The 24,292-nt window shown below is 34.1% G+C and overlaps 2 protein-coding genes, 1 long non-coding RNA gene and 1 other non-coding gene across 5 annotated transcripts; 1 reads left to right on the forward strand and 3 right to left on the reverse strand.

The window, feature by feature from the left end:
• Window positions 1-1,630: 1,630 nt before the first annotated feature.
• LOC100248407 (probable CCR4-associated factor 1 homolog 7) lies at window positions 1,631-3,090 on the reverse strand. The gene is made up of 2 exons (XM_002279205.5): window positions 2,822-3,090; window positions 1,631-2,588 (listed from the first exon to the last, which is right to left on the reverse strand). Exon 2 carries the CDS (start codon window positions 2,506-2,508, stop codon window positions 1,696-1,698), a length of 813 nt encoding a protein of 270 aa, XP_002279241.1. The 5' UTR covers window positions 2,509-2,588; window positions 2,822-3,090; the 3' UTR covers window positions 1,631-1,695.
• Window positions 3,091-3,541: 451 nt separating this feature from the next.
• TRNAT-AGU (transfer RNA threonine (anticodon AGU)) lies at window positions 3,542-3,615 on the forward strand. The gene has a single exon. It is a non-coding gene; the product is annotated as a tRNA-Thr (tRNA).
• A 1,109-nt stretch (window positions 3,616-4,724) lies between these two features.
• Window positions 4,725-19,322, reverse strand: LOC100253512 (uncharacterized). Of its 2 annotated transcripts, none has more exons than XM_002279164.5 (8): window positions 19,119-19,322; window positions 18,326-18,414; window positions 17,668-17,731; window positions 14,298-14,375; window positions 7,310-7,386; window positions 7,138-7,204; window positions 6,942-7,049; window positions 4,725-5,128 (listed from the first exon to the last, which is right to left on the reverse strand). In XM_002279164.5, exons 1-8 carry the CDS (start codon window positions 19,188-19,190, stop codon window positions 5,099-5,101), a joined length of 585 nt encoding a protein of 194 aa, XP_002279200.1. In that variant the 5' UTR covers window positions 19,191-19,322; the 3' UTR covers window positions 4,725-5,098. The 2 variants fall into 2 exon arrangements, with proteins under 2 accessions (XP_002279200.1, XP_059596532.1); XM_059740549.1 differs by lacking the exon at window positions 19,119-19,322 and adding an exon at window positions 18,489-19,116.
• On the reverse strand, window positions 7,980-14,291 carry LOC132254619 (uncharacterized). Its single transcript, XR_009466867.1, has 2 exons — window positions 8,999-14,291; window positions 7,980-8,698 (listed from the first exon to the last, which is right to left on the reverse strand). It is a non-coding gene; the product is annotated as an uncharacterized LOC132254619 (long non-coding RNA).
• Window positions 19,323-24,292: the final 4,970 nt, after the last annotated feature.

The raw sequence follows: 24,292 nt of genomic DNA on the forward strand, positions 1-24,292 counted from the left end.
TAAATTTCCTTCATGAAGCTTACAGGATAAGGATATATGATCAAACATGTTGATGGCACTCAAAGATACACTGGCTACAAAAGGAATCAGAACAAAACCAATTCAAAAAGGAGGAAATATACAAACCAGGCTGTGTGTATTAAGTTTAATGCATATGGAGGCAAGGTAATTCTATAACTGCAAGAATGAAACAGACCGGTTCAAACTTCTAAAGAGTTCTCTACTTATGGAAACAAGTATCTATTACATCATAATGGCTAGAAGCCACGCCAAAAGAAACCATCCAAGATGACAACAAGGAAGAAAATTCAGCAGAGGAGAGAAGAAAAGTATAACAGAATATACAAAGCTGAAAACGAAACAGGGGCCAAAAGAACCTTAAAATTGCATCTGAATGAAAATCTACAAGTTTATACCCTATTTTATAAATACAAAAAATAATGGAAAAGCACCTGAGGTGACATGAACCACATACACAGGTGTAATCTAACTGCAAACGAAGAACTAATTGAAATCCATGAGAGATCACCTCCTGCTCAAGGATGGACCCTCTAACCAAGACCGCAAGAGAGCAAACCCCTTTTGATCTTGGAGAATGATGATCCTGTCATCAGATGTGTATGAGTCGCTAAGTTTACACTGAGACAAAGAACCGAAGCAAAACAAGATTAATCTGTGACATTTCTACCAACAAAGCACTGTATTATTATACTTGTTTTAAAAGTATATATTTCATCCATCAGCAAAACAGACCCAGTGTGATCCATCATCACATGCCTTATTAGTCCCCAATGTTACCCTGAGACCATCAACTAAAGAAGCAAAATTAAAAAACAGCACCAACAACTAAAAAAAAACATCATCAAGAGTCCAACAGGACACAAATGACAAATGATTCAAGAAAGAGATGTACAATGCCAGGAATTCTTGATTAAGAAATAGAAAGAAGACACTCCATACCTTGATACACAGCCCAAAATCAAACCACACAGCCAACCATATTCAGCATTGTGATTCATGACAATGTTAATTGTGATCTCTCTTACAACGACCAAGGCAAATACATGAGCATAGGGCAAATTATTTAATAGAAATACATCACAACAGGGAGTCAAAAAGCAGATTGACCATGTTTATAATAACCGGTATTCCACAAGGGGCCTCAAAAAAATCCAAAAGTCTGTCAATGGCTCTCTTGGCATGTAGCTGACATGCATACTAAAGAAAATGTGATGGAGCATAGAAAGCCAGGGAGGGAATAGAATTTTATGTGCTCAGCAAGTTCAACTCCATCAGCTTCCACATATTTGAATCAAAGTTTCAGACATCCATCCAGGACAGGACAGTTCAGGATAGCAGAAATCAAAATCAGCTTATTCTTCCATCAAATTCTTTAACCCAGTTATTTTAAAATTATCCCACAAAAGCAACCCTAACACTAAGTGATAACCAACTGCATATGCAAGCTATTAAAGAAATAGCAAGATTTATGCAATGGACCACACTGAAAATGGCAGCATTTTACTACAAAAACTGAACAACAAAATTCGCACGGAAATTCCAGTGAGGGAGAAATAGGTAGAAGAGAAATCCATAAGTAAAAACAAAAAAAGACAATCCCACACAAATGTAGTCAACAGACAGTTTTATTTTTATTTTTTTATTTCATACTTTTTTTTCTCTTTCAATGAGTATTCATCCACTCTCAACACCAAGACCATACAACACACCAGCATATTTCTCAGGAGACCCATTAAAGAAATCTTTTTTCAATTTCATGAATGTACAACATGTGAGCAAACTATCCGAACCAGCTTGATGACAAGAACCAATTCTCTCAACACCCAACAGCTCTGCGAGCTTGTTCAACCCACCATGAAGGCTATTACAGAACTTCATGAGATGCTTGATATCATAAAGTATAGGGAAGTATATTCTGATCAGCTCAAAGAAACCGGCCTGTGTCTCGGGCAGATTCTGGGAAGTAAGTAGCTTCAGCAAGTAGCCAAAATCATACCCACTATGAAATGTAACCCAATGCACACTCTCATTCAATACGATTCCTGAAGACATTAGCAATTCACTAAACCGACGTGCATCCACACCTTTTTCATTGTTCTTCTTAAAATCGATACCACTCTGCTTTAACAGTTCGATGGAGTCATGAGCAAACACATCCTCGTTGAGGTTAAACTCCCGGAAATTAAATTGCCATACGCAATACCTTTCAGTTCCACAGGTGGGAAAATTTCCATGTTCATCAGAAAATGTAAGACCCAATTGAATCAACTTCAAAAGATCAACGTTGGTCTTCAGGGTCTGAAAATTATACTCATTGTTGTTCTTGAAATTCCCTACTGAACGAAGTACAACACCGGGAAACTCGGTATCCATAGCTATGTAAGGGTAATCATCTAAAAGTCCACGAATCAATCGAATCTCATCTTCAAGATTATCATCCCAAACGTCCCTGATATGAAACGTATCATTCACGAGCACATCCGACATTCTCGCACAATTGCATCACACAACAATAACCTCTCGAGAATGAAGCCGGAAACAAACCATAAGCAACAAAAACCCTAAATCTGCAGAACAGGGAAAAAGAAGAACCCAGAAATCAACACAAACAACACCCAAATCTTTGAATAAAGGGAAAATAATGAAAACCATACTTCTGCAAAACCCCCGAAAGGAAACAAACCCTAAACAAACAATAATACTTGAAAAAAGGCCCAAAAATCCCCAGAACTCAGGAAACCCGAAAAGCAGAAACGAAACAACCTCGCACGAAGGGAAAATGAAAGGCATGAGATCTGACCTGAATGCTATAGAAATGGGCGGCAGTAATTAGAGAAATGTGGCAGCGGGTAGCGGTGAAACGGGGTTTTCTTGGAATTTTGTAGATAAAATCCTGGTCAAGAAACTAGGGTTTCGTAGACAATGAGAGATGGGTTTTGCAGAGGAAGGGCTTTTGAACCGCGGGTCGTGCCTTCCTTTGCTTTACATCGTAACAGAGGGAGAGGAGGGAAATTAGAGTGAAAAGTTACAGGAAGAGCTGATAATTGATAATTCATGAGTCCTTTTTTTATAGCAATTTTTTGTTTTTTTTAATTATTTTTTTCTTATTTTTATTTCATTCTTACAAGACATGCCCTGTTGGACTGACGTGGATGGGTCAGATTCTGTGATTAAAATATTATTGGCAGTTTTTTAATTAAAATATATATATATATATATATATATATTGGCAGGTTTATTTTACTAGGATAAAAATATTAAAAATAAAAAAATAAAAATATGATTTCATTCTTTTATTCAAATATTTCTATATTACATTAATGGGACCCTGTATACTGTATAGTGATGTTAATGGGGTTGTGTTGACTGCTGGTCAACCATCACCCAATATGTTGCTTGTTGAGACCCACATCATCAAGTGCTCGACTCCACCATTCTGATTCAAGTGGCCTCAACTTTTCACTCAAAATCATCTTAATTTTTATCTTCATTTAATTACTGGGTCAAGTCTTGACAGCAAGCTTTCATAGCTCAGTTGGTTAGAGCACCCGTTTAGTAAGCGGGAGGTCTTGAGTTCGACTCTCAATGAAAGCAAAAGTGTCAATTTGATTTTGAGCAAGGTTTTGGAAAGAGACCGGGGTTTTTCAAGTTGGATGAAATAAGGCACAGCAGGTAGATTTTTGTTGTGCTCTATGGAGGCGAGGAGGTTTACTCTGGTGCCCCTTTTTAAGGTAGGGGATACCCGGGGGTGGGGGTGGGGGGTGGAGTACTCCTGCTGGGAAGTTAAGAAGCCTTGTTCTTCTAACCACAAGGCTGAAAAACACCCTCCATAAGGCAGTTGGTGCCTCGGTGGCCCCTATGAAAGACAAGTGTTTTGCTGATGTAGTACATGGTTCTCCAGCAAAGGCTGGTGACGCAGTGTCAGTGTGGATTCAGGTAGGGCAAGGTAACGCTAGAAGAAATTAAGAGGCCCTTGGAGGATGTGTCATGGGTCATTAGGGGAAAATCCTCAGATTACGTTCAAGATTTACCCACTTTAAAGGGGTGGGTAATGCACAATAGGAGTTTCCAGGGGAACGTCAAGTTGGTCCACTTAGGAGGTGCACTCATTTTGTCTGATTTTGAGATGATTTCTAATGAAGAAATAGTCAAGAAGATGTTCATGGGCAAGTTGCTTTTTCTGGAAAGATGGTCTCCAAGTGTGGGACGCTTGAGGAATGGGGTTTGTCTTAGTGAGATATGAGTGAGAATAATGTGCCTTCCAGTGCATTTATGGGATAGGGAACTCTTTATAAACTTGGGAAACACTTGCAATGGCTTCATGGTAGTTGATGAAGACACAACTTACAGTCAGAATTTGCAGTGGGCCAAAGTCCTCGTCAAAGCTAAAGATAGAATTTTGTCTAGTCTATTGAATGTGGTGGTCTATTCTTCGTGCTTTGCAATTCGGTTATGGTGGAAATCCCCATCATCAATGGAGCAAGTTGCTCCAAGGATTATCAGCAAAGAGCTAGGAGGGCAAGAAAATATTACATTGCTGTCATGCACAGAGGGGTGCGTGGGCAATTAGGAGCTTTTATTCCAAAAAGAGTGGTATATATATATATATATATACACAAACAAATACTCAATGAAATTAAGTTCTATTTAGATTTGAAAGTCAAAATAAGTTTTATTTAGATTGAAGACAAAAAAATCAAACATCATCAAAATTGCAATATAGCTCCTTTGAAATTATTGTCTTTACCTTCAGCTGCTAATTAAATCCAAAAACATAAAGGCAACCCCATTTAAATCAGTTTTGCAGATCTACAACAAATATTGGAAAGTATGAAATTTGTTTGTTACTTAAAACAATCATTTAGAGTTCATATAAAGATGATGACAAATGATGATGACACTCAATTTACATCAAATCTCCTTGGCAACTAAGGTTCACACAGCCCAATATAATGATAGAGCCCAGCTGCAAATCCCAACTGGTTTTGAAAAACCTGCTAAAAGTTTCATCCTTCCCCATCCTATACTGTTGTGGAACACTGATGAATATTACATAAAGATGATCTTGGCACAAGCATCAACCCAATCTTGCTTCTCTTCTCAGTACCTGAAAGTGGGGAAAACCGAGAATGAGGAGGAAAATCGAACATTACAGAAACCAGGGTGAGGATTTGCAAAGAATGAAAAGGAAACCACAACCCTAGATTATGTTGGAAGCATGAGTTCACCATTTATTTATTTACTCACTGCAGAACCTAACAAAATATGTCCTTTTGGTGTACTATGTAAATAGGCCGTGGCAATAAAAATTAAGAAAGAGAAATTTGTAACTTGGGAAGTAAAATCATGCTATGCTGTGAAAAATGCTGGGCAGGCAGAGAGCAGAAAGAGCATTGTCGTGAACTTCAAAGCCCATTCAAGTTTCAGAAGTTCTTTTTTTTTCCAAAAAAAACAAAAAAAAGTGAGGATCAGGACATAAAATTAGATGAATGGACTTAGCTAAAAGATCTCACATCAGAAATATATATACATACATACATATATATATATATATATATAGGGATAATTCCAAGTGGAGATAAGTGGTGGAACAAATTCAAGTTCACGCCAAACAAATAGGACAATCAATCAGAACTAATAATTCCTTGTCCCAGTATGATTTCGCAAATGCTAAACACTGCAAAACCCCAAGGAACAGTGAGGATATGAATGCATGAAAATTAGATGAGCCACTGATTAAGTTACATTTTAAGGTTTGCACTAGCATAAGCCACTTGATTGTGAGATTATTTCGAGTTCACTGTTTTTAGAATTGGCTGTATGAAGTTTTCTTTATGGGTCCAAGGAAACCTGCTAATGGTTCCTATTTCCGGTTATATGACCCCTAATGTCATGCTAGTTTGATGGACTAGACAGAGGACATTTTGGATAAAAGATAAGTTGAATAAGCATGCTAATGCACCAAAGACAAAAGCTAGTTCATATGACTCAAGAAGTGTATGAAAAGTACCAACTGAAAAGGTTGCAGAACCTGCATGTTTTACATGATAGTTGAGCCCACAGTAATGGTAACAATGAAATACAATATCTGGTCACTGGGCATTTGCATGCAAAAACCTTTTTGCTGAACACTGTCCTTATGTCCATGCAACATATGATCATCTTTTTTGTCAGAATTGAAACAGTATTACCAATCATATTAAGCTCATACACAATGTTAATGTTATGCAGAGACACACCACCAGCATAAGGATTACTTAATAGTAAAACAACCACTTTTTTCCTTTTTGTTAACAGATTGATATCAGTTTTGCTCAGAAATAATTGTGCAGAATGCTTGTATCAATTAACATGCAACATTATTAACCAAAGGAAAAGAGGAAAAAGTGGTTTGGAGGTGTTTAGTTCAGGTGGATCTTTGATCAAATTCAGAAGTAATAGAAAAGGAATAACATATTACAACCACTTTTTCTATTTCTGTTAATAGGGTGATAGAAGCTTTGCTCAGAAATAATTGTGCAGAATGATACAGCAATTAACATGGTACATCAAAAGTCAGATCAAGCATTGAAAAGTTATTTCCTTAGAAATTTGTTTTTGTGGGTGAAGATGTACATAGATATATGTTGTCTTTAAATAATTTTGTAGATTGGTTGGATTCTTGCTAAAAGAGAGAGTTGCTTTTTGTGTTCTCTCTTTTTGGTTGAGCTTTTTGACACTAATTGTATATGTCAGGTATACCAGGTGCGTCATCTCTTTGATGCTTGTTTATAAAGTCATATTATTTGCTTATTAAGAAAAAAAAAACATGGAACATTATTAACCAAAGGAAAAGAGGAAAAGGTGGTTTGGAGGTGTTTAGTTCATGTGGATCTGTGATCAAATGTGCAAGTAACAGAAAAGGGATAACATATGTTTACCTCTTCAGCAAATTTAATCAAAATAGTTGTCCGAGGTCGTTGTTGACCCTCCATAGGTACAAAGTGAGCTGTTACCACAGCTGGAAAACCTGCACTATCCAAAACGCCCTTCAAAGAGAAAAAAATAAAAACTGTTTGTCAGAGCTTTCAATGACCAGAAGTACAGATAATTAGTAAAAACAAACATGGTACATACCCTTACAATGCCAGCAACAAATGCACCACAGTTGAATGTTCCCATGTCTTTCGGTATTGAGATAAATCTGCAAACCAAGAATAGGCGTATTGACTGGGAATTACCATAAAATACAATCCTAGCTAGTTGTAACAGGCATAATGTAAATAGTAGACAATAATGAAATCTTTACCTATTAACCAGGAGCTCTTTCTCACTGATCATGTATTCATCTTCGTGCTCAGTACCTTTCTCAAGTGAGTCAGCTACCTAATATGATATCAAATAGAAAATGATAAAGATGGCTGCATTTCATGGCATGATAAAAATTCATCAGGCCTCTTTTAACAGAAATGAAGAAGTATGGCCATCATACATAAAATTTGTGTGTTTAATATGGTTCCCGTGCCACACTTGAGTCCTAAAAGCTAATCACCCCCCATTATTTAGTCATTTCCAAGGTTTGGAGGGACACTGACTGACAACACCCAATGCCCCAAATCTTCCAACCATATAGTTCTGGCTATTATAGAGATTCATAAACATGCTCTCTTGTATTCATATGAAGAGAACTCTCACAACAAGCAGCAATAGTTTCTTTAAATTTGTAAATTAACTTCAGCTAACTATTTAATTCAAGAAAAAGCCAAATAGTAAGTAATTGTAAGCATTAAGACCAAGAGGATGGGTGCTGACAAAAATAGTTAAGCATACTCTTTCATATGCCAAACCTTTGGCCACAACTTCCATTATGGTACATCAGAAGCATTCCTTACATCAATAGGCCAAGGCAGTCCTTGAAGCCAATCACATAATGTAGCTACTAGCAACCACAATTTTTTTTTTTTTTTAAATAAAATAAATAAATAAAATTATAATAATAATAAATAAATAAAAAGGAAAGAAAGAAAGAAAGAAAGAAAGAAAGAAAGAAAGATTTTGTTGTATCATGAATCAAAAAGTAGAAAAAGGATGAGCAAAGGTGAACAAGTCAATGTACAAAAAGAGTCCCACAGAAGGGCCTAAAAATGCCAATACAAAAATCACACATTTTAAGGAGGCATAAACTCTGAAAATAATTTATAAAAAATAAAAGTTGTGAATCTGACTTGGAAAGTGAGGAGAGTGATCTTATATGAACATGAAACAGTTCGTGAAAAAATTCAGAAAAAAGATCAAGGTTCAAAGTGTAAGACTAAGGCTAGAGATGAGCATAAGCTAGTAAAGAATTTGAAAAGTGAGTGCATTTGTCACCAGGATACACAAGGAACATGCAAGAAGACATCAGCAAGGATAGTGTTAAGAAACAACATGAGAAAATGGCAATGGAAAATCACTTTGGCATATCAAACTTATTTCGTTCAACCCTAAAATTTGATCTGTTTTTTGCCTTTCTGCTTTAAGATGGTGTAGGTCTTTTAGGGCCACTATATTTGCATCCACCAACTCATAATTGAAGTGGTCTTGATCTCATGTGTGGCCATCATTAGGTTGGGTCTGGGCTGTCTGGAGTTACGGAATTGCCCTCAACTCTCTGTAAAAAGAAGCTTTCTGGAAGCACTGGCACAGGTTTTTCTTCCTTCTGCAAATCAAACTTATTTTGTTCAATCTTAAAACTTGTTATGAAGATTCTATGATACATATATACCCTTCTTTTTTGAAGTTTATCAAGATCTAAAAAACTGTACCCTATTATTAGAAGAAGCCAATTAGCTCCTAGTGGCCAATGAATTTGCTGACTGATTGGCTAGCATTAAGGCCAGACCAAAAAAAATAAAATCCAACTCCATAAATACATCATATATTTTACTCACTAATAAATCCAAACTTCCCATGATCCCTTTTTCCTAAGATAACCAAAATATAACTGCAGTTCAATCACCTTCTACCAGAAAGTTGCTTAAGCCCGTGAAGACTTCCAACAGAGTTAACACCTCTTCCTCTATAGCCAGTTGCACCCCAGCCAAAGCTCCAACCAAACCACACCTCCTTCATGATCTAAGAACACCCCATCATGCTCCATAGCCTGCATTCATCAAAATTAATCTTCAAAGAACTCAGAAATGGAGAAACCTTCTCATTATGCTCCTCTGAGGTCATCCTAAGCTTTCAACAGGCAGCTCTTCAATCGAGTGTGTTCATGCTCAACAGGGTACATCAAAATTATGAAGAAATTGACAGCCATAAGTGAGAAACAAATAAATTAAATCCCAAACTGACTCTTAAGGGTCATCTCCCTTGAAGATCCCAATATTCCTCTTTTACCAGATCATCCATAGTAAAGCAAGTGCAACCACATGTTAAAACATCCTACTCCTAGGATTGCTATCAAACAACTAAAAACAATCACCTTATATTTGCTGGCTCTCTAGAAGGGAACCATGCTAAGCCAGAAACTCTAAAAAGTCTACACCATAATTCTATCCCTGCTGGTTGGCAATGAAATGTCTGTTTATGATGTGGTGGGGGAATCCATCCCTGCTGGTTATTGAGGGAAAAGGTGATCAATTGTCTGCTCACTATGCAAACAAATAAAAGATAGCCCAGGGCTAAGGATTCTATGTAGCTTCTTTAGCTGCTGCAAATTTTTGTTTTTTTTTTTAATCAATAAAATTTTTATCTCCATTGAGACTTGAACCTAGAACTTTCCACAAACTCTCCCAACCCTTTACCACTTGAGCCAGGGCTCAAGGGCTGTAATCATTGGTATTGACTCTCCAATACTAAGAACAAGCCAGGAGAAGACTCTAATCTTAGCTGGAGCTTGGGATTTCAAAGCACAGGAATTTTGATGCCTTCAAATTTTTGTGCTTTTGATTCCTGGTACACCTTACATTATGATTCCAAGGTCTGGCGTATAACTGCCCACATTTCTATATGCTTGTACACTCTCCTCCCATTCATTTCAATTTCTTTCTTCCAAACCTCAGTTTATAACTGCTTACAACCTTACTTTATATATCAATGCTCAAACACTGCGATCCTTACAATTCTTTTTTGTCAAACAAACTCCAGATATAAATTTTTTAATCTAATAAATTTTCTGCATCACCATCACTTATAATCATCAAGAGTTCTTACAACTACTATTTGGAAACGATCACTATATTGTCATTGAAAGCTATTTTAGAACTCAGATCAAATGTTCTACTTCTTACATAAAGCTTGAAAGTTTAGCTGCATCAAATGACCTTCTCACTCTAGAACTATGAGTACCTGTGCTCCTTACTCGAAACCTTTTAACACAACCATCCTATTGTAACAGAACCATAAATCCATTGATATAGAACCTCAAACTCAATTGAGAAAAAGTTTGAGCTATCAAGAAATTCAAATAGCCTCATCAAATGGTTTAATTAAGATCGGTGCCTCATGACTAAATTCACTTATGAAAGAGTGTATGCTTGCTAGAGCTTTGAATTTGTCCTTTTGTGTCGTGTAGTCGGGCCTTTTGGTTGTCTTGGCTTCATTCAGTAGTTGTTTTTCGCTTTAAGGATATCTCACCTTTATTGTACTTTTGATTCATGAATAATCAGGTATTTTTCATTTTGAAGTTTAAAAAGAAAATGAGAAAAAAGATGAACATAGTATTCCAATTGTAATATTTCTTACATATGTACTTTCTTTGGACACTTCTGCCCTGGCCCCCAAGAAAAAGTACTTCCTATTCCTACCCCTGAACCTACACACTGTTTATCTGAGATTATCCCATGGTCTGTAGGTCCTAACACAAGGTTAGGATCCTAGCTCTTCTAAAGTGGTATCTCATCATTGGCTCAAGCTCCCCAGAAGTAGGCCTTCCTTGCCCTCCATCCAAGCACAGAGGGGGGCCTTTAAGCACTTGTTTCCAGCCAAATATCCCAAAGGCTAAAAGCCACTTTTAAAGCTTGTGTTAAAATTACTTCTCATTCTTCCATTTTATGTGTATATCATTTTTCTTCTTTCCTCTCCGACTAGTAGTGCCTTCCACTTGAATTATATTAAAGTCTTTTCCCAAAACATTATTTGATCTACTTTATAAATGTTTTTAAGAGACAGAACCACAAATATTTTAACAAAAAACAGCTTACTGCTACATGATTGCTCAAAAAAGAATCCTCTTTGCACCAGAGATAACTTATCATATTCTAAAAGGAGTTTCACAAAGAAAACCTTAAAAGATGACAAACTAAATTCACTCAGTTCCTCAGAAGAATAAATTAGCCAATGAGTGGCCTATCCCATGATCCCATGTTTACAGCCAAATAAACAGCCCACACTAGCAATGCAACAAACAGCAGGCCCAAACAGTATGTAATACTTCACAAATTCCCTACCAAAATTTACTATTTGTTTCAGTTAAGATAATGAGAAATTAGGCCATCCAGAGTTGTTGAAAATATTCTAATCTCACATTTCAATTAGGGTACTTTCTTATGTCCACAAATGACTTCATACAGCTGGTTTTTGATAAAAAAGAAACTTGTAGATACAAATACGGTATCTGGTTGAGGAAAACATCTGAAAAAATCTTGCATACAATTCACAGCAACATACATTGCTTTCCTAGGAGAAATCTTAGAAGAAGAAATAAATACTCTAAAGCCCCCAATCAAAGAAAAAAAAACAAGTAAGGAAGAAAAAAAGAAGAAGAAGAGCCCTATAGGAAGGGGAAAAAAATCTCACTCCAAAGCTTCCTATCAAGAAAAATAAAAAAGAAAATTTATAATAATAATAATAATAATAATAAAACAAGCAAACAAAGAAACATAGATTTCGAAATAGGAGCCTAATATGAGAACACCAACTCAGGCTAGCTTGAAACAATCTCCAGAATCAATAAAGAAATGAGCTCCCTTCTTTAGCTCAATAGAAGAGAGGCACCAGATAACGGTTTTGACTCCTAACAACTGAAAATTCCATGCTCCCAAAACATCCTAACATACATTATTGATAAAGATTTTGTTATATACAGACTCAACCTCCAATCCAACTCTCTTTTTTTTGATAAGCAAACAAAGCATCTATTACTCCCAATCCAACTCTCCAAACTTCTCAACAATCACACACCTCCATAATTTATGTCTTCTGACTGCAAACCTCCAGAGTCAATTGCCTGATAGCACTCTAATAAGGATTAGGAAGTCACTGGCACCAACCTCCAACCTTCTTAGAGTTGCAAATAGCAAACCACCTTACTAAATGGAACCTTTTGCCTGCTTTGCAACCAAACTCACACTTCTCAATCTTTGTCAATCTAAATCCCAGTCCCTTAGTCTTAATCCTAATCCTTTCACCCTATCCCTAATCCTGCGTCTAATCTGTAACCTTCAAACCCCAAATCTAAGATTTCCTTAAATTTCTAGAAATTTTAGCAACCTACTTAAATTTGCATCAAATTCTTAATTTTAAAAATAAGCCAATTCAACCCTATACATCTACAACCTTAAAAACCTCTTTTAACAAACCTTTTATTTGGGGGGGAGTAAAGAAAGAAAGATTGTTTAAGTAATCCTCTCATCCATCATGATTAATTGACTGGAATGTCAAGGAGAAGCATTGGACATGGTGACCATAAAATGAATCTGAGTTGGTAAAGGCCAACCTAGTGGGAAACTTAAAAGTTTTGTTCCAAAATTCCTAACTCTATCCCATAAGAATGCAGTAGGTTATTTTATTACTTAGTAGAGTGGCACTTCAAATTAGTTCAACCAAGTATGCATCGAACCAAACTTGAATGTTATAAGAATCTCTCCATGGTAACAACTTGCCAGTCAAATTGTAATTAAGAAATATATATTTTAATATTAAAGTAATTTTAAAAATACAAATTCATTTTTTAACAATAAAACTTTTTAATCATGCTAAAATTTAGCATTATAATTAAATTTCTCAAAAAACAAAAAAAAAAAAAACAAAAACAAAAACAAAAACAAAACGAAAAACAAATCTCAGTTACATTAGATCAAAGTCAACAACTTAAAAAAATTTGGTATTTTGGTCCCAAGTAGGACTGCACCTCAAATTGGTTGGTTCTTAATTAGTGAGTTTACTTGTTGCCAGCTAATAAATTAGCCCACATGTCTTCCCAGCAGAATACATATATTAAATAGCAGCCCCTGAATCCAGGATGTTTCCCCTCCTTTTTCCCCACATCAGGGAAAAAATCTAGCATCTTGAAGACAAGCAATGGGTAGATCTTGAATTATGAAATTTTTTTATTTTCCTATGAATTTCAAGCAAGAAAACAAACAAAGCCTCAGGCAAAACCCAGAAAATTTTTAGATATAAAAACAACAATAACCAAGTTATAGTACGCAATTAATATCCTATGTATCAGTAGCTTCCATCCTGTAATTTTTCTCAGCAATGAAGGATGAGTTATCCTTGGCAAATGATAAGATCTAATAATTAGCAAGTAATAAGTTTTCTATATCTGTATATTATAAATTATAATATAAGATGAGCTTCTGTTTAGAAAATATTTGCTAATTATCTTGCCTTTTGATAAACCACATACCAGCATCATAAAATGTGGGTGAAACACCAAAAAATTAATAAGAAATACAAAAATGCAAACCACATACCAGCATCATAAAATGTGAGTGAAACACCAAAAAATTAATCAAGAAATACAAAATGCAAACATCTACATCTTTACCAACATTCCTCTACAGCTGCTTAAGGACATAATAATAATAATAATAATAATACTAGTAGTAGTAGTAACTTATCAAAAAAAAAATACTAGTAGTAGTAGTAGTAGTAACAGTAATAGTAATAACAATAATTAATGAATGAATGAACGAATGAATAAGTCCCATACATTGCATATGATTAAGTGAAGCTACATAGTATAATAATATAAAGAAGTAGTCATGGTATGGTTTCCTTCACAGAAAATTCAGAGAACCGTTTAAAGCATGCATTGATCCACCTGTCAGAGCTTCCCTAAGATTTAATGATAACTTCGGTCCACCTTTTAGACTTTTCTCCCAAGACTTATAAATTAAGTGTGACTTATAGTGATAAACAAGCAGAAACCATTCAAAAGAAAAAAGGAAAAGCAATTTAATTCACTGACTATGAGTTACTGACAAAAATTCACTTATTTTACATACCAATACCACCACAACCCCACTCCAAAAGTTCTCCTTGAAAAGAAAAAGAAAAGAAAAGAAAAAAAGAAAATTCTTCTTTACCTTCCCAAATAACACCTTCCATACTGTACTGTGTACAAAAGAAAGAATACCCAATAGTCGTGTCTCCCTTCTGTTTCCCTGTGGCATCAGAAAAGTAACACTTATTGCATGCTCATACATGCAAGAGATTGTCAATGTAGTTCACACTGAATTCATATAAGCCAAAACCCACTGGAGTAGATGCATATAGAGAAAGTCCCTTAAAACTATGCACCACTAGGATTATAATTGCTGCAAAGTTAACATCACATAATTTTTATTTTTTATTTTTATCAAAAGTTAACATCACATATAGTTAACTTCATATTATCACATGATAATTTCAAACTTCAAAGATGCCAACAGAATAATTATGTACAAGGACTATTCGAAAGAGATACAAAGAGAGTGAGTGAAAGGAAGAGAAGAGAGAGAGAGAGAGAGAGAGAGAGAAAGAGAGAGAGAGAGGAAGAGAGAGATCACAAGATGAGTTGATAAGAAGTGTAATACTTAGTCAACCAGTTGCAAAGATATTTCCCACCCTTTTACATGGCTTGCATTGAATTAATGGAAGATGAAACCCACTGGGAAAAATGCATCAGATAGAAAGTCCCATGAAACTATAAACTGTCAGGCTTATAAGATCACATGGTCAACCTCATATTATCAAATCACAATTCCAAACCTAAAAGATGCTGACAATACAACTATGTACAAGACTGTCTAAGAGAGAGATAAAGATTGATAGTATTAGTGAGCCAGCTGACTAGTCAACTTCAAGAGCAAAATTAAAGACTAAAGGAAGTAAAGAAAATTAAGGTATGTAGTTTTAAGTATGATAAAGTTAAAATTGAATTTAATGTGAAAAGGAGTAAGAAATTTATTATAAGTTTAAAATCATGTTTTCTTATTGGTTACCACTTTCCAACTTTATTATACTTTTTATTTTATTCGACTTAGAGTTTTTGTGTCTTTAAAAAGAAAACTATTTTTCATAACCTTGAGGACACACACTAAGTGAAAAATATTATTTTGCTTTTACTTTACCATGGTTCCTAACATTTAAAAGACCTTTTAAGAACAATCTTGAAAATGCTTTTGGCGGAAAGGTAATTGGTGGGTTGATCACATCCCCTTACCAGGGAGTTGAGGTGTTTACTACAAAGCACAAGGTGTTGTGTGGAAGATGTGAAAGAAACGTGTAGGTGCTAGCTAAAGTAAGTCCCTTAGGAGAACATTGCATCTTGGTCATGTAAATTGGTGTATTTTTTTGTCATATTTAATGAATTTATTGAATTGAAGCTCATGGTCTTAAACTTACAGAGATTTCTATAGGTGGTTTCCATGTATATCTTGTGAATGGTTGATTTCTCATAGGTCTAATTATTCCAAAAATTATTAAACTGGACTTGATTAATTGAATTGAGACTAATAAAAACTGAATTTTGGGCTTAATAAATTTGGACTGCCTATTTATTCCTTCAAAGTAGCTTCAATGGATCAATAATGTACTTTCAAATAAGATAGATACAATGGACTTGATTAATTGAAAATAACTGAGACTAATAACACCTGAATTTTGGGCTTAATAAATTTGGACTGCTTATTTATTCCCTCTAAGTAGCTTCCATGGACGCACTTTCAAATAAGATAGATAGAGAGAGAGAGAGAGAGATCACATCAGATGAGTTGACAGGAAATGTAATACATGGTCAAACAGTGAGCAAAGTTTCTTTTCCCCTTTTAACAATGAGTAGAGATATTACAGTTCCATTACCCACTTTTTGCTCAATTTCATCATTAAAAAAATAAATAAATAAATACTACTCCTATGTAGAGATATTACATAAAACCACTCTGCACATAATACTTAATTAAACAGTATGTAAAGTTTCTTTTCCCTCTTTAATAACTAGAGATATTACTGTTCCTTCATATGAACCCACTGTCACAGCTCAAAGCTACAATAAATTTTCATAACCCTCCCTCTTCGCCCCCAACAAACTACCTTGTATGGCCTATTCTACACGAAACAACCCAAAAAGATTAAACAACACCATCTCAGGAACAACAACAAAAATGTACTATTACTTTTGATTTCTTAATTACGGAACTTAATAATGAAGATGAATCTCCAAGAAACACATCAAGAAAGAGAATAAGAATTAGTTATAATTAAAACAGGATTAATATTACTTGGAATTAAATTAGGATTAGCATTTGTTGGAGTTAAATTAGGAGTAACCAATAATTAGAATCATAGTTAGAATCATAATTAGGTTATAGGAGATTAGAATTAGAATGACAATAGGTTATTAGATTCTTAGAAGAATTTGGATTTCTTCGAAAAGTCTATAAATAAGGCTAATTGATGTAAACCAAAGTATTGATTGATTGATGATTAACAATCTTATGTTTTCTTGCATACTTTTGTAATTTTCAATAGTGAAACTCAATTGATTTTCTTCTAGGTGAGACTCCTAGAAGGCCTTAGTGCAATAAGGTTTTGTATGTTCTCTTTATCTTCTTTCCTTATATTTTATTTTATTTTGCTGCCATAAACTTTATCACCCGTTCCCCTCCTTAAACCCTAAAAGATAAAAACCATAGCCCACCTATTTAATTGTAGGCAACCATCCTAGGGTTGTCCTATATTGGTTAACCATGCAACTTCTATGAAAAAATAAGATAAGAAAGGCAAAAAAGAAAGAAGATCCAAAGCGATCCTCCAAATTGCGGTAGTTGGAGGACAGAAATGGGCAGCACTGGACTTTTCTGTTTGGGAGCTAAAAATAAGTAGTCCTGTACTGCACACTGGAGGTAAGTGAATGAGATAATAGTTTTATAATGTCCATATAATTTTTTTCCATAGGCAGTTTCATTGTAACCATAAAGTTGTCTACATTATGAAATATGTTTGCTATATATAAGATGTAACCTTATTTTAGCTTGAGCATTTTCTGAAGCCAACCTAAAAATTCAATAAGTATGACTTGTGCAATCCAATTTGACTCCCTAATTAAAAATGTATACTAGAGTGTCTGCAATGCCACATAAGCCATGTTCCATTTAAGGATCCAATCTGATTGTGATGCATCTACTATGCATGAAATTTGTTCCCTATGAGAATTAAGGCTGGATAATGATTTAAAAAGAATTGTGATGTGACTAAAATAAAATTGATTCAACAGATTAACCAGTTCATGGAGAACATCTATTATGAACAAAAACAACTGGATAACTATGGCTTCTCATTTCCCCCTTACAATCAGGAAAGAAGTAGTAGAAAGTTTTGGATTAATTAATATAATTCACATAAATAATAAACCATTCATTGTCAACAAATGATAATATGCACATGTTAAAGATGTCTAATGAGAAAGCATCACACCTTATCCCTATGGCAAAGGAGTTCTAGAACTCGGGCCCCAACAGCGTAGCCTGCATCCTCCAGTCTGGTCCATTCCAATAAAGTTTTGGAAACATACAACAAAATTAGTGTATTAGCATTCCGTATACATCATTGGTACCATGACATGCCATTTCAAACCAATCTGCCCCTCCAGAAAAGGAAATAACCTAGTTGTTTTAGCAGAAAATAGTACCTGGAAGACTTTTTGTTTATTATCTCAACCGAGATCTAATCCTGAACTTGAGAAAATTTTATCATTATGTACCAAAGCAGTATTTTTCTCAAGAAACTTCTTTCTCCCCACTAAATGGGGTATGTAGGAAAAAATACACTATATAGTAGGCAGAAACTCTAAGCTGAACTAACCAAAAAAAAAAAAACAAAAGATAACTCTAAGCTGAACTAACAACTTAACTTTCTCATTATAAAAGTCAACAAAGGATTTTTCCCCTATTTTTAAATCACCAATTTCAATTTATCTACTGGAAGAAAAATAAAGAAATGAAGTGCAATTATTGTTCTGATTCTGAGTACATATATGCAGATGTAAAATGAAAAGAAAATCATTTGCATTTAGGATATGTGTGTGATGAAACAGAATCAGAAGATTATAAACAACATGAAGATGATCCACTACCTTCTTTCCAATTCAGCAATGTTATCGACCTGTGCTTGATTGTACTGGACAAGCTCCGAAAACAAGAAAGCAAATGCACTCAAACTCACCTGAAACCAAAATCAATTCTTAACAAAACTATACGCTCCAGAACGAAATTAAAAAGGTTGAAACCATAGTAAACCATTGTTTGATTGCCGAGAATATTAATGCAAATGAAAGTTAAAACTTAAGTTTTCCCCATTGATTTGAGCCACACTATTCCGCCGCCCCCCACCCCCAACGCCAGGGACAGTCAAATTATTGAATTATGTCAATTCGTCCGATTTCCCTAAATTTTCCCAGCAGCCAACCGGAGCCTTATTTCATCAAATAGCTGAAAAAAGTGAGATCTCAAGAAAAATACGATATTTTATGAAACAACTACCATGGGATCGCCAAAAAAAAAAAGAAAAAAAATCTCGGTATCTAAGAGGAAATGGATAGAACAAATCAAAAAACCCATGTGACACTCTCACAAAGATCCGACGCTAAATATTGGTACGTGAGGTTGTAAGGGAACGGCAGAAAGCAAGCCAATCAAAACTCCCCATCTCAGGTTTTGCACTGTTTAGAAACCCATAAAACAAAAGGCTCCAGACAACTAAACCTAATTGACTTGAGTTCTTGACAATTCTCAGAACCTAAACCACGTAGGACAATACACACACAAGATTCAAAATCAAAATTTGCTTTTCTTTTCTTTCGTTGCATTTTCCTTGGCTTTCTTGGAAAACAAACAGAAGAAAATGAAGCAATTTTTCTTTTTAAGTACCTCTTGTTTGCCCTTGCTGAGGGGTTTATCGAGTACGTTAGAATACTGCTTGATCTTCCCTACTCCGATCATCTTCTCTCGCTCTCTTCCAATCGCAGGGGAACCCAACCTGTTGAATTCAGCTCTTGAGGTGTCTACACCACTGGGATCTATTTGCAATTCAAAGCCGGGGATGATTAAGCATTTTAGTATAATTACAAATTAATTTCATGATATTTTTTTTTTTTAGGTAAATTACGTAGGCAGCACAAATTATAATGGGAGAATTACCCTTACCCGCGGAAAAATACGACCGTGGGTAGATATGATAATTCTTTTGAAGAATAGGGTGAAATTATGATAATTATTTCAAATGTCTTATTTTGTTTAAATGTCAAGACTATCCTTTATAAATGAAAAGCAATAAGAATTTTTCTTTAACCTAGCTGCATTTTGTCGGTGTTATAAAAGAAAAAGAGAAAGGAAAAAGTTCTAGCACTTCAGGTCGTGATCTAAAATCGTCTCCACAAAGCTTGTTTTTTTGTATGAATGTAGCAAGAAATCCATTAAAGTTAAGTATTTTTTTTAAAATGCCAAAAAAAACAAAAATATGTCAGTTTTATGCAAGATAAATAAATAATTAATTAATTAATTAAAATTTTTGATTAAAGGAACGAAAAATTAATAATTTTAACAATATAGATCTAAGATATTATATTTTGAGAAAGAAATTACATTTTTTTCGTGTAAAATGTTATTTAAATTTATTATTTTGAATTTTTTTATATTATTTTGGTCATATTAAAGATGTGTTTTTATTTTTAATTTATTTTCCAGGTGGATTGTTTGATATGATTATTATTGATTTCCATTCAAAAGGTTTGCACTTTAATTTTGTTGTTGAGACTTTTTTGACATGGCAAAAGAAAAAATTTTCTCAATTGTTTCATGCTTGTTTGATACCACTTTGTCTGTGTATTTATGAACATATTTGGATTTTCATTAAAAACTGAAATTCCTTTGTATGAGACCACTTTGTCTTTTATTATGAATTTGTTAAAGAGTTAATATCACTATATTTTTGTTATGAATTTGTTACCTTTTTGTATAAGTATTATTTTGGTATGATGACTTGAATGTCTAGTAGTTTGAAGATTGTGTAAAAGAACCATTACTTCAGTTATAAAGTACAAATACAATACAAATGCAATATAGTTACAATGAAAAAACATTAACATTACGATACATTACAAAATACCAAAATGACAAAATATTGAATTGTTTTTTACTGAATTGGCATTTCTAGGCTATCATGTTGTATTCCTATCATAAAGCATCCTTGCAAGCCAAAATTATAAAAAGACAACAAAAATATACTATTATAATTTCAATACATGAAGTTGTTGATGGTAATCCAATGATGTATAAAAAAAAATCTATAAAATTAATTTTTTTATATAAAAATATAGAGGTACAATAAAAATACATTACAAATACAATACAAATACAATAACATTACGATAAGGTAAAATTTTGAAAATTTCAAATTTCTTATGAAACTAGGCAATTGTGAGTTCTTTGGCATATCCCTAACATGTCTAATATACAACAAATATTGTTCTTTATTATATAAAATATGTCTCAATTGATTATAATTTTCATTTGTTTATTTTGTATTTGTTGTAAAAATTTCCTTTGTTGTAATATTGTGAAATAGATTGATTTGATTGTCGGTGAAAGAAGACGTACTTCTCAATTGATAAATAGACTTGGGAAACTCCGTTTATGGCTACCTTCATGAAGGAGTGAAGATTGTACCTAAGGAGGATAAACAAATACAATACAATGGTGGGCAACAAAAAGACATGTACATTGGACAAGGGATGTCATATGCTGATTTTGTTTCAAAGGCATGTGAACGGTTGGATATTAATTCAAATGGATATACATTTCATTACACCCTTAAGTTTGATCCATCTGCACTTCAACAGTTGGATGATAATGAGGACATGCATATGATGTTATCCCATAGTTATGATTATGCTCGTATTTATGTATTAAAACGGACTCAAATAGTAGAAGTTGAAGGAGGTATAATTAATGTGCAAAATGATTATTGGTAAGTGATATATCTTGTATTAGTTGTCATTAATTCCATGATGCAAGGTGCTTAAAATATTAATTAACTGAGTGTGCTATAAAATGTAGTCATAATAGTACGGAGGAGACAGACAATTCGGTTGCATCATGTCAAGCAAACAATGAGTCTAATTTAGGACTTTCTCAAGACTTCATGTCCAGATGTGCAGAAAGTGAAGTTAGGTCACATGATTTAAGTCTTTGTCCTCAACCTATTATTGGGAGTGGGCATAGTTTTCCTAATGCAGATGAATTTAGAAATGCATTATATACGATGTCATTAGTTGGTAGATTTCAATACAAATTCAAAAAGAACTCTCCAAAGCGAATATCTGTATGTTGTTTAGTGGATGGGTGCCCTTAGAGAATAACTGCTAATTCAGTAGGCACAATCAAAATTTTGAAGGTTAATATTTTTAATGATGTACACAATCATTGTGCAGGTGTTGAGTGTTCAAGTCAACCTTCAATGCGAGGAAGGAGAGGTGCTAGTGTCATAGAGCAAGTAATAAGGGCAACCCCTTAGTATTTGCCCCGTCAAATTTGCAAAGATTTCAAGAGTCGGTATGGTGTTTCATTGAGTTATAAGCAGGCTTGGACATACAAAGAAATGGCAAAAGAGAGAATATATGGTCTTCCAGAAAACTCATATATGTTGTTGTCATGGTTATGTCAGAGATTGGTAGACATTAATCCAGGGACGATTGCTGAATGTACCAAACAAAATGGGCATTTTTGGCAATTGTTCGTTGCACATTCTTTTTCAATTCAAGGGTTTTTAATGGGTTGTTGACCTGTCATTGCAATTGACTCAACCCATTTGAGTGGATCGTATAGGTGCTCTTTATTTTTTGTAACAACTTATGATGTTGATGATGACATGTTCCCAATTGCTTTTGGTGTTGTAAGTTCAAAAAACTATGAGGATTGACTATGGTTTTTGTAGAAATTGAAGGGTGTACTTCAAGATAAAGAGGTAGTCATAATATCAAATAGGCATCAAGCAATCCTTTGTAGTGTTTCTCAACTTTTTGGAGTAGAAAATCATGCATATTGCTATCATCATGTGAAAGAGAATTTTAGTAGCTATATGACAAAACATAATATGAAGGGAAAAAAATGTAAAGTGGATGCATTGTTGCTACTTGAGAGTGTTGTGTATGCTAGGTTGGATGACGATTATGTTGTAGCCATGGAAAAATTAAAGACATATAACAATGACCTAGCGAAGTGGGTTGAAGAGAATAGTCTACAACATTGGGCAATGTCAAAGTTTGCCAAAAAAAACGATGGGATAAGTGACAACTAATCTAGTTGAATCATTCAATGTTTGGCTGAAGGAGGAACGTCATTACACAATTTTCAACTTAGTAATGACACATATTAATAAGTTTGCTCATCTAACATGTGATCATATGGCTACTACAAAAAATTGGAAAGCTCTAATTGGCCTAAAGACCGAGAAAAAGTTGTTGGAAAACATTATAAAGAGTGGGTCATTTCCTGTATATCCCTATATTGGTGGTGTGTTTAAGGTATTCAATATGATGATATACGTGGACGTGAACTTGAGATAGCGTACATGTACTTGTAAGGCTTGGAAAATGGTCAGAATACCTTGTGAGCATGCATGTGTAGCAATACGCGAGATGAAATAGGATGTTTACGAATATGTTGACTCATATTTCAAGCTCCCAATGCAAGAGTTGATATATTCTGGATAGTTCAATTCAATTCCAAATCACAATATGCCTACAATTGATGTTGATGGATGTGTTCGTGATGCTCAAGGTCGCTTATATTCTTCACTTAAACCTCCATGCTCAAAATGACCATCTGGAAGGCCTCGACACCATCAAATAGTCTCAATTTAGTTTAAAAAGACTTACCTTCTGTTCGTGATGTCAAGTTGCAAGCCATAATTGAGCTTCATGCAAAAATCTATTATCCGTTCCATGATTTTAGTGTTATGCTTGTATGGTGACATGCTACTTTTTATCTTATTTTGATTGTGATGATATGTGTGATTTATGAAATTAGAATTTGTAAGAATTTGTTTTGGAACTTACTTATTCACTTAATTGTCATGACAAAGATGTTTGTATTACGTATGCCACTATTTTAGACTTATGATCTTATCATTATTTAGGGTGGTTTGTAACAATGTTTTTAATGTTATTTAGAATATCATTATTAACTTTGTACATATTCATTACATTTGTTTAACTTGTTTTCCATTGAAATATAGGTTACATCATGACATCTTCAAGTGCTTCATTTAGAAATACAAGAGGTAACGATAGAAACGGTAAATATCTACTTTATCATAACTGTATGTGTAAATGTTCACCAAGACAGAGGGTAACTATTAGAATTTCCGAATCAAAGGATAACCCAAATAGGTTATATTGTTGTTGTCAGTATGCAAATAGTAGAGATGACTATCATTTCTTTAAATGGGCATTCCTCGAAGGATTTGGTGATAACAACACCTACCAAGAACCAGAAGAGGTTGTTTAAAGAAGAATGTGTGTCGTCGATGAAGATTTTAAACATATTTTAACAAGAATTGAGTTCATGAAGAAAGTAATTTTAGTAGGATTACTTTTATTTTTTGTTCTATGTTTGAAAATTGTTTAATCATACACTTACTTCATGTCTATAATGCTTTAGATTATATATGTAATGCTTAATTGCATTGTACTTCGATGTATTTGTATTTGGAGTTATTTGTAATAGGTTAATTATCTCCATCATGTGGATTTGTGTTAGATTTTTAATTTTAATAGTTCACAGTTTTCCCTACCATTTTTATTACATTTATAACATAAATTCACTAACATTATGATAAAAAAACACTAATCGTATGATAAATTACAACATAAACTAACAATGCGATATTTTGACTAAATAAAGTTCAATTGGTTGGGTTGATTACCAATTTCTTATATATAATGATTCAACAAATGTGAAGCTACTTAAAAGCAACAAAGAAAAGTTGATTGAAAAGTTTGGTCGTCATATTGACCCGTTTTTTGAAAGATTTATGTTTGCAA

Source organism: Vitis vinifera, chromosome 11 (genome assembly GCF_030704535.1).
Source record: "Vitis vinifera cultivar Pinot Noir 40024 chromosome 11, ASM3070453v1".
Taxonomy (NCBI): domain Eukaryota; kingdom Viridiplantae; phylum Streptophyta; class Magnoliopsida; order Vitales; family Vitaceae; genus Vitis; species Vitis vinifera.